Source organism: Thermobia domestica, chromosome 1 (assembly GCF_964235325.1).
Source record: "Thermobia domestica chromosome 1, izTheDome1.hap1.1, whole genome shotgun sequence".
NCBI classification, from domain to species: domain Eukaryota; kingdom Metazoa; phylum Arthropoda; class Insecta; order Zygentoma; family Lepismatidae; genus Thermobia; species Thermobia domestica.
In genome coordinates this window covers 243919927-243937427 of record NC_137454.1, presented here as the reverse complement: position 1 = coordinate 243937427, position 17501 = coordinate 243919927, and the positions used below count along the sequence as shown (strand labels likewise).

At 36.3% G+C, this 17501-nt stretch overlaps 1 protein-coding gene across 2 annotated transcripts in view; it reads right to left on the bottom strand.

Annotated features, from left to right (window-relative positions):
• Positions 1–763: 763 nt before the first annotated feature.
• Positions 764–17501, bottom strand: part of DCTN4-p62 (dynactin subunit 4) — a 59451-nt gene continuing 42713 nt past the window's right edge. For both annotated transcript variants that reach the window (XM_081771644.1, XM_081771650.1), the window contains 2 exons: positions 5487–5689; positions 764–4204 (listed from right to left, as the gene is read on the bottom strand). In XM_081771644.1, coding sequence (XP_081627770.1) covers positions 3997–4204; positions 5487–5689 — 411 coding nt within the window. In that variant the 3' untranslated portion in view covers positions 764–3996. The remainder of the gene's footprint in view (positions 4205–5486; positions 5690–17501) is intronic.

The following is a 17501-nucleotide window of genomic DNA, read 5'->3' as shown; positions in this document are numbered from 1 at the left end:
CCTTGTGAAAAAAAATTAACACCGATAGTTTCAAGGCCTTCTTTCTAAATATAGTTTGCTTGGTTACGCTATTAAACATGTAACATATTGGAAATTTTTCTTCTGTAAAATACCATACTTCGATAATATAAGTTTTAAAATAAAAGTAAGTTATTTTCACGGTAGAAAAACTTTCTACCAATAGGTCACGCGTTTAGCAGCGCAGCCGAAAAGGAGTAAGAAAGGCCTTCATATAAAAATATATGGAAAAATGTCTTAAATCTTGAATAAATTGAGATTCGAGGTTCTGTTTCATCCCTCATACTCCCCAAGACTTGTTCCTTAACCTCTTTCAACATTTAGACACTTTTTCGTAAATAAACGGTGTACCAATCAGAGTTGTCAAAATATCCTTTTAAAATAAAAACTAAGACCAATGTGTTTTTAAGACTGGCATAAAAATGCATTGAAGTCAATGGGATAAGTATAGTATGTATTGTATTATACATGGAGCACTTTTTCTTCCTCCTCCACTTTCCCCTGCCTTAGCCGATTATTTTCGGACTTATTTATGATAGACACAACTCTTATGACAGATGAACTATTCTCTCTCTCATACTTTGATATTTCGTGTATTATGTCCTTGTCATTTTCGGTTATCAAACCTCAGCAGATTGAGGTGAAACACATTTCTTTTCAGCATGGCACCTTATATTTAAAACCATGCTACTTTACCTCTTTTTTGTTTTCTATATATATATATATATATATATATATATATATATATATATATATATATATATATATATATATATATATATATATATATACATATGTACAGAAAACCTGAAAAAAAAATGAAAAAAAGGGTATGTATGAAAACTCATTTTATGTAAAACGGAATATTACCTGTCCTGCCTTGCACTGTGCTGCTGTAATGCGAAACAGACCATTCCAAGAATCGGTGCTTCCATAACAATACCAATGTCGTAAATCATGCTACATGCCGAGTTCATTGCAAACATCGATTATTATTCAGAAATAAAACGTAAATGTTTATCCTCCCTCCCCCCCCACACACACACACAAAAAAAAAACTTCCATTATCATTTCCAGCGATTTTTTGTCCGTAGACTGCTCTTCCAATCCTACCACAATATGATGCACGTAATGGCACACAACTCCTGCCGGATATTTACGAACATGTTATCGCTACAGGTGATTATATTTTTACATAAAGGTGTCACTTTATGAAAAACTACTCTCACACACAATCCTTAATCAACAAGAAATAAAGAGCCGATATTCTTTCAAAATATTTACTGCAAGCTTTGTGAAATGGCAAAAAAAAATTACTTAACAACCACCTCCAAGGTGCACAATTGTAACTGTTAGCAAAAAAAAATCAATGAAAACTCTTTTCAGTTTTTTTAGAACTGAACTGCCTGTCACTTTCATTATTATGAAAACTATTACATATTAAACACAGTACAACTTGAAACTAGACTACAGAAGACTGTTCCGCAGTGTTTGACCAAACGAGATTTCTTTCTCTTGCGTGCACAATAAGCTTACCCAACCTTAGTCAGGAATGTCTGTCAGTGCAGTGTGTCAGCCGGTATTTTCTTCCTGAGCCGAAAATAACCTTTTTTTCGATAATTCTTTCTTCTATCGACTCCAGGCAGATCAGTTAAACACAATATAACACTTGTCTTAAATAAATTATATTTACTGGTTAAGCGTTACTTGAAAGCAGTATTGCTAGATTACTTCTTGGAAACGAATATACAAAGATCGATCAAAAGTAACGCACTGTAGCTCGGTAATGGTTAGCAGCAGAGGAATTAAATTTTGTAGATACACGCATCAGTCCCTTACCTAACCTATACCTAATTTTTATTTCCTGTTGTTGCCGGTAAGCCACCATAAATGATCAATGTAACATCCTACTGCGTCAACGTGTAGAATCAAATTCCTCTACAAAATCAAGAATAATTCAGCACCATCTATTCACAGTAAACTGGTGCCAGTCCATAAGGACAACACAACGAAACGAGATAACATGTCGATAGCTTCATAGGTCATAACCGGTAGAAATGCACCAGTCATTGAGGAACTCATCCAAAACACAGATGCATCACCACGAGCCAAAATATGGAGAACACAGGTATGACGAAAGGATGTATGTTAACGCGAGTCAAAGATTTGGATTTGAATACAGAAAAGAAATTTGCACGCTGGATTCCACGGCTCTGAACAAGGAAGACTCCACGCTGCACACGTAACAATTCAGAAGAGTGGCAAATTGGGATGGATAGTGGTGTCACCACTCCCCATACAGTCCCGACCTAGCACTATCTGATTTCTATCTGGGCGAGTGATGGCTCATTTGAGTAACAAGTAATTTCCAGATAGAACGAGCTCATTGCGTGTGTAAAGAAGTGATGAACGAGCTCATTGCGTGTGTAAAGAAGTGATATAATAACCAATCTCAAGAATTTTACGAACGTGCATTCATATGAAAACAAAAGATGGCTGCAGTACAGTGAAGCAAATGTGTCATACGTATATGGAGTGATATTTCCAAAGAACCAATACTTCTACGTACAAAACGTCATTTCTCTTATATTTAACATTACCAAGCTACAGTGGATTTGCGCTACTTTCTGACCGACCTTTGTATAAAATACACGTTTTACTAAGCATTTAGCGAATCAAGTTAAACTTAAATCTCTCAGTTTGAATTCTACAGTTGTGACTGTGTTTTCAGCTTAGTTTTGCACTGAAACAGACTAGATTCCCGATCAAGTAACTTTTTTTTTTTTCAAGAACAGAATTTATACATTTCTTTGTGCAATAACAACACTTACAATGTCTGACATTAAATAATTCATGATCTCAAAGTACAACAGATGTAACGTTGTACAAATAATACACAAACTCCAGTCCTTTCTTGTCTTCACTTATTTTAATAAAAAATTCAGTTCACCAATTATTATATTTTGTGTGTAAATTAGTTACACTACACAACATATCACCATTTAAAAATTTAACGTGACAAATTGATTTTACCTAGATTAAAAATAAGCACTGACCTTGTATCCAGGAAGATTATTTTTTCCTTGTTACAGGGTTTCGACCGTCTGGAGTCTTCCTAACTCTTACTCCCCCCTCTTTCTTTCTCCCGCAATCAAAATACTTTGTGCTAGTGGTTCTTCCATATTTCCTGGTAAAGTATAGCTTTCCGGGATATTCGTTGTTCTGATATTTTAAGAATGTCCACAACATAGATGAATGATTTTACAAAGGAATAGTAAGAAGATATAATTCAAATATTTCTGCATACAAGATCAATGTTTATTTCTAATTACAAATATGTATCCTACAGGTCCATTAGCAAATGATTTTACCTATTTTATGCTACTGATACTACCCTTAAGGATAAGTATCTATTTTATGTTACTGATGCAACTATGCCACGGACCGAAAACGAGTCTCCGGTTTACTGCACCAATTCTAACCTCGTCTTAACGATGCTGTCCAGTCTCCCCCAGATCACCCACGCATTTTCTCTTTTGAAGATAGTGTTCTGCAGCTTAAATTTTTACATCCACAACACATACTACGTATAAATATTTCTCCTGTTGGAGTGTTCATTCAATAAATCTCTGGGTTTGTATGAACACAACGTGTTTCACCATCCTCCAGAATGAAACTGTGGGGCTGATTTATGGAAGAGTTGGACCCCAGCCCAGTCACACATTTTCTCGCTGAACATTTCTTTCACACTGATCTTAAGAATAACAGTGAATAAGGTGGAAAAAATATTCATCGACTGTTCCTCACAATGTCACTTCAGACCAAAATTGCCTGATAACAAAAAGAGTAACCTTTAACGAAAACAAGCTAAAGAATCAGGGTCTTGAAAAATCTGTCGATCAGAGAGCAAAACATGTTAAGAACTGTACAAAATATCGTTAAATAAATAAATAATCATGTTCTGAGGTATACGAAAAGCTATGCGGACTGCCCTACGACGTTCCCAATAGTAATAAATAATTTAACACTCAAGGTCACTTTCTGAGGCTCTTTCTGTTCTAACGTTGCCATAGTATTCACATAACCATACTTCATCAAACAGCCAACACGAACTTCGCCCTCTATTGCTTGTGGAATGACTACTAACTTCACAGCTGCCTTGTTAGCTTTCCGCCATACGACTACCCTAAAAAATAAGAAAACAAGATATTAGAACAGAGTATTTGATTCTACGTAAATTATATATTACGCAAATACGTGTAATAGAAAGCTCCCCCGTTACTATATGGTTACCGTACGGGACACTCGGTTTCAGTCCCTGTTGGTGAGCTGCAAGGACATGTTAAACTCGAATCCAACCAACGTATACTAGAATGTTATCTGTAACTTACTAAATTTCTATTTCCCCATAAACACATCTAATATAAAATCTAAATAAATAATATGAATAGGGAGATGAAACTCTTATCTAGTGATTTATATACTTAATTTATTGAACAATTATAAACAAAACTGATATTCTGTATAGAAGACACAATAATCTTTCAATAGTTCAAGTTTCTAAAATATCTTATCTAGTGTATATTCCAATTCACTGAATTAAAGTCAAAACTGCCTTTACCAGTACAATTTTCAAGAGATATGTTGAATAGCGGTGACTGGTAAAAGAAAAACGAATTCATTACTTAAGTATCAACTATACATTACTAAATTTACTATATACAAACAAATTACAAACTAGATTGATTTATTACTTTTTGTATTCATTCTCATTTTCAAATGCATAAACTCTTACAGCCTTGAATTTGGTCATAATAATAATAAACTTTTACTGGCTGCATCATTTCTACTTAAGGCTCCCACAAGTTTTCGTTCAGTATAGTTTAGGATTAGATACCCGGGAAGAGCGTATTAAACGAGGTAGTTCAGGACTTAAATTTAATCTTTAGATCTTAACTTCGTACCAGTTACTACATAGCACCTAACAACAAAATAAAATTCTGTCTGCCTAATACAACTTAATACCCTGGTATCTTCGTGATTACAAGGCTAACTGATCAATTTAAGTTCAACTGATACAAGTTCAACTGATCAATTTAATGTTCCACTAACTGTTTACTTACTTCTGAACGTACTGGCTGATGCCCCCATGTCAAAACTGAACAAGAACTTATATTTTATTGAAGTAATAAATGGTATGTATTGGCTTATCACTTATTTCTCATCAGGCTCAACTCTTTCTTTTTATTTAGAACTTTTTTTATTTCCTTCTTCAAAAAGATTTATGACAAAAAATGCTTTAGAATACAATTTACTCTGAAATAAGAAAGGACATAAATGTTTTAAATGTAACCATGCAATACGTCATCTATATAGCTTGTATGCCTTCACATACCAAATACTGCAAGCTCTGGTTTTCACTACATGTTTGAAGACCATGAATTTCAATTATAAACAGAAACACTTACTGTGGATCATCCTGAAAATTGTAATTATCTCCGGAATCATCATATTCTGCCGCATCATCCCGAGGAGGAAGTACTACAACAGCTTCGGGGAATTTCAGTTCTCCAGTCAACTTCATATTTACAGGCTTTGGATCTTCTGAAGTAGATAACTGACGAGTCAGAGAAGGCAACAATAGGCTCACATCTTCTCGTCCTGCAGATCTCTGTACAGAGAAGTAGCTTTGTTAATTGATAATGGATGACTGATTTTTTCCTCACTGACTACAACTTAAATCTATGCTCACGGCTCATACAATATAATTATTAAAAATTCATATACCACTTTTAATTCCTATATAATGGCAAACAATAACTACGAAAACTGGATAATAACTAAGGCTTCTCTACTTTCTTATGCACAGAAGAACCAAGGTAACTGTAACTTGTAAACTGCAGCTCATACTGTGTTCAATAATGAACGGATGAATTTCTAACTTTCGTCCTTTAATAATAATAATGATCCATACAGAGGGTAAAAAAAAAAAAAAAAAAAAAAGTAATCACTGTTAGTACATATCTCTTGACAATTTTTGGCACAGAGAGTTATGGTATGTGTTCGAAACATAGATGTTCATTTTACTTCGACCTCACTCACCCTCGCCCTCGCAGTAGCAGTTGGCCCTCGCCCCCGCGAATGGAATTGTCCATCGCCCTCGCACGCCCTCACCCTCGCAGCCAAAACTTGTCCTCGCCCTCGCGGCCAAAACTTGTCCTCGCCCTCGCGCACCCTCACCCTCACCATCGAAGCTTGTCCTCGCCCTCGCGCACCCTCGCCCTCGCTGCCGAAACTTGTCCTCGCCCTGGCGCGCCCTCGCCGTCGAAGCTTTTCCTCGCCCTCGCGCACCGTCGCCATCGAAGCTTGTCCTCGCCCTCGCGATAGGAGTTGTCCATTATTTTCGCTCGCCCTCGCCTTCGTGCTCAAAACTTTTCCTTGCCCTCGCGCACCCTCGCCCTCAATGATATGAGGCCGAGGGTAATTGAGGGTGAGGAGGCCTCGAGAGGGCCTCCTTCGTGAGGATCAAAGCATCAATTATTCAACCTATTTGTTGAATTATTTCCTTATCGTCAGTGGCGGATCCAGGGGGGCGATCGGGGCGATCGCTCCCCCCATAAGAGGAAACTTCTTTATTTTATATATACAAGTAAAACGCATCCCAGAGTTTGGAGCTCTTAAAAGTAGCTCTAAGTAGCAGTATTACAACCCACCACCCCCACCAGAAGTCCGTCCTGGATCCGCCCTTGCTTAACATACGTCCTAAAGAAAGGAAACCAAATATATCATCGTATAACTTACTGTGGAACACCTAAAATGGAACAACTGTTACTATGGAGATCTCGGTCGATAGTGACGTTTACATCATTTATCAACAGTATCCAATGCCTTTACTTCAAAATGCTCCTTGAACTACGATGCAAGCGCAAGTATTCAGCCACACAAGGGCGGCTCTCGTGAGGGTGAGGGTGAAATCAAGGTTTGATGAGTGGCGGTAGAGTGACTGCCGCGGACTATCTGTCAGAATTTGACAGTCAACACGTTGGCCATCCCTGATGTATGTAGCGTAACTGAGGAATTTGAACAAATTCAAAGGGAAAGATCTAAAGAGCTTAATTTTGAAACTCCGTCAGCAAACAAATAAAATACTTCAGAACACTATTGTTGAATTATCACTCGGAAATATATACCCACTCTAACCTATAACATGAATGACTTCATTGATTTGAATGTGAATCTAAGTTAATTGGTATTTTAAAATATAAACTGAAATGTGTCAATGTACTTGTAAGGTTAATTTCGATGCTCAAATATTGTTCACTAATAGAGATACATTTGTCCGAGTTATGTAACTGCTAAAGAAGATGGATGAAATTGCAAGTGAATGATGATGAAAGAAATGGTGGAACGGGAAAGTAAGACAACAAACCTTTATTTTCTTTAGCACAAATAATTAAATGTGTAGATTAATTGATTTCCAGAAATTTTATTATAATTAGCAATTAAAAAACTGAAAGGACGATCACAAACTTTTCTTGCCCAGGACCTCGCAACAATTTGTTACACGCTGCCATACATCATTAAAACAGGAGTAGAGTGACTGAATTAATTTTGCTCTGTGGTTGAGAAGTAATAATGCAAAACAGACAATTATTGACTTGAAGAGATAGGATAGTTTAAAAATTCTGACTGGGGAATAAAATCTTCATTTTCACGTCCTACGATTATCGCAGTCTTGTAGCCAACCTGGAACGAGAGAGATTCAGCCCACTGAAAATTCTTTGCGAATATCATTTCAATGTGAATTTCGAACAAAGATCTAAGCTTACCTTCATGCTTACGTTACGTCAAACAACTAACATATAAGGTGGAAAAATTGTCAACTTTTTTCATAAGATGTAATCCAGCTGATAAATTAAAATTTTATAAGCTTTATATGTTATATGTTGATTGATTAAATGTTGCACCTGATAATATGTAGTCGTTACTGCTTGTTACATAGTATTAGCGTGTGTAATGGTTGTATGGGGGAGTGGAGTATTTAAACGCTAATATTCTAAAGTGAAATATTTACACATAAAATTAGGATAATTAAACATTTTCAATAACTCCCTCTTAGACTTCGACTCTGGTTATAGGTCGATTACCGGTGATTACTGAAAGTTAATGATATTGAAATATACAAAGGAAGTTAGTATAGTGTCTAGCAAGCATGTCTGCTTTGCAGCAAGTCTCAGGTTCGATTCCCTTGAGTGACGTGTGAACGCATTATGGTGGTTCGGATCCTACCATAAACTATAGATTCACGTACCATTTAGCATCGGCATCGGTGATGAATTATAAAGGGACATTAACTCTAATACGTCAGAATACAGACAGATCGACTGATTCCCAGATATTCATAAGTAAAACTTATATTTTCCAAAACAGCAAATTACGTTAGTAGAGTGCTATTTTTTTCTAAATATAGATCATGAACAGTTTGAAATTATGTTTATTCTGTTGTGTGAGAACGTTTCTCTATAGTTAGAATTGAGGACATCTTCGGAAGTTCCCCTTCGGGAGGATGAACACTAAGAATCATGAAATTATAGGTGTAAACCTGAATGCAATTTTACCCACTTATCTCAATAGTAATCTATGTAAATGTAAGGTCACTTGACAGGTCCAAATGTAAGGCCACTTGACCAAAGGCTTAGATAATGTCCCCACAACCTCCACGATGCGGGGCCATCAACTCCAGGGTTGTAAAATATATAGAAAATGTTTAGAAAGTAGAGGCGAATAACTAGGGGCTGCAGCGGGCAGGGGCTCTGTTGCAATAATAGACTATCAAAAACTTCCTGCTTAAGTCCTAAAATTTCACACGGCGTACACCATAGTCTTAAAATTTTCAGAGTATACGCTAGTCTTAAAAATTTCACAGGTTATATATGCTAGTTTTGAATATAGTACTACACGCCTTGAAGCAGAAAGTATGCGCAAATGACTAAGATTGAGCAATACACCTTCGTATACTCTCGACTACACCCCTGAATATATGCTTTTATTTTCTTAGTTTGCTTACATACGTGTGACGAAAATCTGGGAGAAACGCGACCACCCAAGCCCCTCGATACGACGCCCATGATTAGATGAACCATAGCCGAATACTTCAGGTAGTTTTGCTTCTTTATTTCTAAGTTTTCCTATGCTTTGCTGACTAAATATCAGTTGTCAGGGAGCTTTAAAACTTGCGATATAGAACCAAATCATTCTATTTTAATATCCTATTTAGCGAAAAAAAAAAAAATAATAAAAACGTCGATAATGAAGGGTAACAGATCACAGAAAGAAGCCTACTGGACGCCCAAAATAGTCTCCCTTTTCAAGACTGTGCGCTGCATATTCTTACACTATATTAAGAACGCTTTCAAAGATACCAATCTTAAAAATAAATAAATAAAATAAAATAAATCTTTAGTTTAACATCCAACGGTTACGCCATCGATGGCAAAAGGAGACTGATGGAATTGCAAGTGAATGATGAAAGAATAGGTGGAATGAGAAAACGGGAGGAAACGGGAAAATCCCAAGAAAACCCAAGTATACGCTATCGTCCTCCACGAATTCCTTGGCCTGGGATCGAACGAGTGACCCCTGAAACCAGAGATTGGCTGTAGCACTGAGCCAACGGGCTCCCATCCAATAATACCAATCGTGTTAATCGTTTAATTGCAATAAATATTTTCGTTTTTAGTTTTCAGTATTGACTTAATAGTTTTGTAACTGGGTACTTGGAAAACGGATAGGATTTCAATTAAAAACAGTTTGTGGGCTGGCCTAGATAGTTGCGATCTACACTTAACGTAATTATCTTAGAATGAGATTTTATTTACAAAATTGACAATTCAATTAAACCATTAACAGTAGTGATTTATAAGATAATCCTAATTTAAGATCAATTACAATTATTGATCAACTAATAACTGACTTTGATGAAGTGGATTACACTAAGTGTTATCAATTTACGGTGTCTACATTTAATTCATTTAAAAAATTCGTTATTGAATTCTTCGCCCTCGCGCCTTCGTTTTTCCTCGCCCTCGCGCACCCTCACCCCCGCCATCGAAGCTTGTCCTCGCCCTCGAAGCTTATCCTCGCCCTCGCTGCCAAAACTTGCCCTCGCGCACCCTCGCCCTCTTCGTCGAAGCTTTTCCTCGCCCTCGCGCACCATCACCCCCGCCATCGAAGCTTGTCCTCGCCCTCGCGGCCAAAACTTGTCCTCGCCCTCGCGTCACTGTGGGCGAGGGAACTTGAGGGTGAGGATGCTCTCGAGAGGGCCACCCTCGCGAGGGTGAACATCTCTGGTTCGAAATGACCATCAACAACTTCTACACAACACCCACGGCGCTGAACTGCACACCGAAGTACGGTTGTCAGCGTATTTGTTGTGATGGCAGCACATGCTTATGATTTTTTTTTACGCGACTCGTCGACTATGCCTGGTTTTGAGATAGTCCCAAGACTTCAGTACCGAGATGGGTACTCAACAAGACCTCTTCGACCAACTCACCGTCCGGGTAGTTTTATCGAGATACAACCTGACATCTCGATAGTAGTGAGATGGTGCTCCGTCCTGTTGCATATAAAAAAGTTCATTAGCATACAGGTTTTGGATAGAAGGCAAAACCTTTGTTTAAAGCATATCATGATACGCCTCACCAATTACGGTACCCTCAAAGAAGGCACCAATCGCACCAAGCACTCAGACTACACTACACAGCAACGCCTGTAAATTCACTGTCCTATTCACATGAGTGTAAGGATTTTCAGGAGCACAGCAGACAATTGTGGCGGTTTACAGTACCGTTATGTTTGAATTGCGCCTTGTCAGTCCATACAAACTTCTCTGCAAATTCCGTATCCTCGCCAACCATGTGCTAAAATCATTCACAGTAGTCCATCCTTCGATCTAAATCGTACTCATTCATCGCATTCAGCAGTCTTGGAATGTATACTTTCCACTTTGCACTCTTCAGAACGCGTCTTACACTTGACTGGCTCACCTCTCTTTCATGCGCTCCCTGGTTTACTAATTTTTGCGGTAATCATGTGAAATATCGCAATACCACAGCACTGAAAGCCGAACTTGTAGGTGTTCGTGGTCAGCCCGATCTTTCGAATTTATCGCGAATGCGGGCAGCTGTCCAGTGTTGGTGGAGGCGTTCTAAAGTCTCTCTGCCAATGACACTGTACCTCGTGAATGTTCTCGTACTTCCAGTACCATTTCAGCACATCAGTATATAAATAAGCGTCACTATCAAACTAATTACACATATTCCAGAAGAAAGAAAAAAAAAGGAAATGAAAAAAAAAAGGAGGTGGCGTTTCACCAGAAACACAAATCTGGCACTATAGTCGTCTAAAAATTATTACCTGTGAAAATATTTCTCTTTTTCACAAGTAATAACTCTTACACAACTAAATGGAAAGACATAAGTTTGGCTCGAAAAGAACAAGAGGGATATGCGCGGCTTCATTAGAAAGAGGAACGCAAAAGAAAACTGCACTTCTGAAAATGATTTGTATGAATTTTACACCAAAATACACGGATGTAAGCATTTCAAGAAATGAAGAGGAAAACCCAGTTGAGTATGTAAGATAAAATGTAAATATGTGCCTGTGTGCACCCGGACCCTGCAAGAGATGTAAAAGGGGAAAAACTAATTTTAAAACTCCAAGACAGGTTGCTGCTCTTGATCGATACAAGTCCACTGATAGAACGAGAATACATATACTGACAGCGACGGCAGAAACATTAGGCCATAATGAAAAGGAACTAGTAATAAATATGCATCGATGCTGAGAGAAAATCCGTAGCGAAGTTGCATAAGACCACAAAAACAATTTCGGAGTGCATCAAGTGCGTTAGTTGTGCAATGAGACGGAAAACTACTGCCGAATTTGACTGGTAGAGAGACTATCGACGGGTTACCAATATTTATTACAGGAGATGTTCATGAGAGGCTAATTGGTGTTCTCAGTTTGTCATCATGGAGAGGAGAACGAACATATTATTTCTACTACAGTTCATTAGCTTGAAGAATGGAACTTGGTAAAGTTCGTGCAGGCAGTTTGTTGTCACACTATTCCCTGTAATATGTGTCATGTGAACGGTGCTTTCATTCTGCTAGAGCAGATGCTCCAAAATGATGATCTATACCTTCCTTGTAGACAATACATTTATGAATTGGTTTTAAAATGTGTATTTGACAAGTGTTGTGTTTCGTTTGCATCTGGACCGGACGTTCCCCTATTTAAGCATTTTCAGAACGATTGGTCTAAAATAGATTGTACTAACTTTATTCCAGAATTGAAGATGATAATGACGTAAGGAACAACATTTCAGATGTAAGAAATGAAGTATTGAATTTTGCTATCAAACTTGTAGAAGCAGGACACCGCAGAGAAGATTACAGAAAATTTTTAGAACTGACATTCTTGGATGGCATACCTCCTCGAAGAGTTTTCTTTCGTTTGCCTAGAGCAATTCACCATGCAAGGTAGATGGGAAAAGCAATATACTGTTTAAAAATATTTCTCTTTCGCCAACATTTTCGTTTAACGAAGCAAATAGAGACGGGTCTTCGGAATGCATGAATTTTTCTGATACGACTATATGTCCAAGCTTGATTTAAATGTGATCAATTATCCCATTCACCATTACAAGACCTGCAATTTTTGAAAGCTTTGTACAGTTATAGGCAAATGGATAATGAATTATCTGAAGTGGCTCTTTCTAAATTTTCTCGGCATCTCTGGTACTTGAAGGAGGAATACGTAGCATTGGAGTTTTTTGATGATGAAGTTAACATAGTGGAAAAACAAAAATTGGTTGAAAGAATTAAAACTGTAAGGAGAGACCGTGAAGCAGCAAAGAAGCTTGACGCAAGGATAATATAAAAATTCTTGCGAAAAGAGAAATCAGTGATTTTGATACAACAATTTTTTTTTCTCGTGAGATTTAAAATACCCAAAGGGTTTCTTGAGTGTGATCCGATTTCATGGTCAGATAACAATGACTATCTTCAAGGAAAGACAATAGTTAAATTCATCTCCGTAATAAACGATGCAGCAGAAAGGGGAGTGAAACTAACAGAAGATTACAACATCGTTTTTACGAAAAATGAGTATCAAAAAAAGTTTATTTTGCACATAGTGAATTCTCATAGATAATCTTTTCCTAGATGTGAGAAAAGTGAACTGTGTAGTATATAGGATTGAAAACCTATTGAAAACTTACCCCAAAGTTACAGTACTACATAAATAAGGGATATTTCAATTTCTTCCATGTTATACTTTTTCTTTTTCCTCATAATGGTCTATGAATCATCTTGATGGAAAAACTTATTGGTAATTCATGGGGAAACAAAGATTTAACTTTCTCTAGCAGTTTGTTTCCAGTTTATGTAAAGTACTTCCAAAATTCTTACAAATCTGTGGTCCATAACTACAATAAAATAACATTACATCGAAGCATTTCGTTTTTTACACGTAATAACTCTTACAAGATTATTGGTAGCTTGAAAATAGTACGAGATTTGTGCTTCTGGGAAAACGCCACCTCAAAATGATATGTAACATGACCCTCTTTTTTTTTTTTAAAAAAAAAAAATTTGACCTGAATTCAAGATGGCCGCCATAATAATGCTATACAAAATTAGGTTGGTCATTTCCTCTAGTTCCATTATCCAAGATATCTTTCCATTCCCTTAAGCCGTTTGTAAATTACAAGAGTTTATTCCAGCTTTTCCCCATATACTATGCATTGTAAACGCATTCAAAATTTTAGGTCGTTTGGGGCACCATTTAAAATTATTCAATGGATTTAATTTTTCTTCTGGCTTAATTTTGTCCCATATGGAACCATTTTAGGGGGTGAGACCAAGGAAATTCCTAAATTTATTTTTCCCCATATAAATAAGGACCACCCTAATATTATATTTTATATATATATATATATATATATATATATATATATATATATATATATATATATATATATATATATATATCATTATCCGACACACCCTGTAGCGCATTTGTTAGCGTTCATTGTCAAGTTTGAACTACTCTGAATATAATAGTCTGTCTCATCCAAAAACGACGAAAAGCAAGACACTACTGTTCTATGAAATTTAAAAAGCCTGATTTTCTCGGGATCCGGAAAATAAGACGTGATAGTGAACTAATCAAATTATAAGGAACTTATATTACTAATACACAGGTTCACAGATTTTTTTACTCCAATTGAAATATCTACACAATATATTTTTTTTCGTACATTACTACACAACACGAGAAGTGTAGAATGTCAACAAATGAGGAATTCCTCCAACATACTGAATTTCCTTTATCACGTGAAATACGCATTTTTGCACACTGATCAACCATTATTCTGTATTCGTCGTAATGACTGACTGATTTACTCTTTCATTCGCTAAAATATTACTGAAATAACAGGCACATCTCAATTGACCGAAATAAAAAAATAAAAACTGAATAACCGTCCGGAGTTGAGATATTTTATCATGTTAGTGAAACAATCAATAGTTACGGACTTTATTTTAGATTCATCTCTACCTTCCCCTTACACATTTCAACTTAAAAGCAATGATATCTACGAAACAAATTCTGTTAACTCTTTAGTGTTATAGGTTAGACAGACCACGCTAATTACTATGTGGTCGCTACATTGACTTCCATCACAGTTATTTCTGAGTTCAATATCTCTTAAGGTACTCTGAAATATTTCCCAATTGCTTCATGATGCTGGATAACACTTGAAAACCTCCCGGAAACTGGGTTTTATCTGTTTCTAATTCGACGGGACATCCCGAATTTTAAGAATTTTCAGCGTCCCGAATTATGCTTGACAAGTGGGACGCCAAATTATCCAAAATACTTACAACTATAGTCCATAAATTTGGATCTACGATGTGTTCATATGACTACCCAGATATCGATATGGTCTATCGTTAAAATTTTTTCGTGTTGGCAGAAGCGAGATTACCACCAAGAATGTATAATACCATCGCCGGGTACGATCCCTTAGCGCCTTACCATTTTCCTCTCGTAACATGAGATTTAGCGTACACGGGATAGTTGACCTTTCGGCCGTTGTGGCGCCACTAACGTGGACTAAACGGAAAGAAAGGTTGTCTATTTTCACGTAAGTAAATAGATTTTGACAAGTTTAGTGTTGTCAAGGATGCCAAATAAAAATAGTCAAAATAAGGAACGAGTTGACGAGTTTCAATGAGTATTAACGGGAAGGGTTTTGATAAACATAATCCAGCGGTAAGAAATGAGCCAGGCATCAAATAATAATAATAATAATAATAATAATAATAATAATAATAATAATAATAATAATAATAATAATAATAATTATTATTATTATTATTATTATTATTATTATTATTATTATTATTATTATTATTATTATTTATAGACTGAAAGAAATACAAAAGTGTGAACTAATACAAAGAGTTAATATAGATCTAAGAAATTTAGGTAAATCTTACTTTTAAAACATTGGATTTTCGTCAAAAAATCGTACTTCACACTTGACTTAACTGTACTTATAATCTTTTTCAAGTTTTGATTTTTCTTTATGCTGTCTGTATTTATGTTTCTAAGTAGTAATGGGATTTATGCGTAGGTTATTTTCTATAAAAAAAAAAAGACCTAAAACATTTAGCTTATGGGAAAGGGTGCCGATTTCTCTAGCTTTGGGGAGCCCTATGGCAGACACACTTTAGTAGAACAGGAAAACGAATTACCATATATTGTAGAAATTGGAGAACTTACTTCAACATAGCATTTTAGGCCCCCCATTAGGGGAGCCTATTTCAACTTCGAAGGAAGGGGGGGGGGCTCCAACGCTTCCCGAGATCGACGCCGTTGCTAATGGGATAGAAGAAACCAGAGCCTTTATTTCAGATACTATCCCAGTATTTGGTGTCCCAGTGGTAACCCCAAATTTCCCTATTATTTATCTAGATAAAACTATTTTCGATTTACTTGAGTGAAATGCAATATCGTAATAATACAGGGTGGCCCAAAAGTAGGTATACAGTACAGTACTGATGAGCTCATTGCATTTTATATCATTTCTTATTGTTATCCATCAGGTAGACTTAGTTTCTTCCCTATTTGTCCTTTATGTGTTTTTACTTACATCTTAAGCTCGGAAGAGCCGAAGGAAATAAACCCATAAACTAGAATGTTATACTTAATCAGTGCAGGGGTAATAATGATTTACGAAAGTCTCATGTTTTTGAAAGATATTTATGTAGTTCTGACAATCTAACATATGAAACCTACGAATACGATAATGCCAGGGAAAATATTACAACCATTTTGCACTAACATAGGAGGAAAATAGACACATTTATTAATGTGTAAACTAAAAGTTAAATTCAGTTAAATTCTAATGCAATTGAAATACAATCCCTAACAATTTACACTACACACACTATATGCACAGTAAGAAATTAGCCACTTCATAACATTTTTAAGAAATTAGTCACTTCATACCACTTTTAAGAAATTAGTCAATTCATAACATTTTAGCTTATTGTTCACTACTATTGTCATAGTTTGTATAATATTTCAATATTCCTATTTATGGTTTTCTTTTCAGACATTGGATCAGATACAGTGAAATAGCTTCTATTGCTTTCTTAGGAGATTTTGTAGTTCGGAAAATTATTCAAAGTGTTAACCTACAAAAGAACTAGTATGGGTGATTCACGTTGTTGAAAAGACCCGTCCAGTTTGTGAACACCCGAGTTTCGCCTTTCGAAAACTCTTTCCATCTACATTGTTTCCTTTCTGCTATACGTTTAGTATTTGCAGTGCCCCTTTTCGGACAATCATTCATTCAAATTAAGAGTAACAATTTGCGATTTAATAGTTCCAGTGTTGCTGACGAATATAGCAGATGTTGAAACAGAATGTTTTAAACATGCAAAATTTCTAAATGCCAAACCATTATCTGGGGAAGTGTTTCGTTTGTAATTTGTAAAGGATTTTTCCCGGTGTGTTTGTATTATCTTTTATTCTTAATTAATCGATACTAATTGTATTCAATTTTAAAAACGATTTAGTTTTTGTGATACTATGGGGGGAGGGGACTTCAGAATTCTTTTCCTGTTATAGCTATTTCATTTGCCTGCTATACAGAAAATATTCGTCTACGTAACTAGCGCCACAGCGGACCTTAAAGGAACTAGGCCCTGTTCGCTTGTCTGTGCTACTTGGGAAGGCGCTAAGAGATCGTAGCTGCCGATGATAATACTAAGTAAAATAAAATATTTACACGAGTACGTCGTTTTATTTGCTTACCCGAATTTTCCATAATCTTGGCTGTAACGACGAGGGTTGCAAGGAATGAAAATTCGACGAAAAACTATTCCAGGTAGTTACATTCCTGT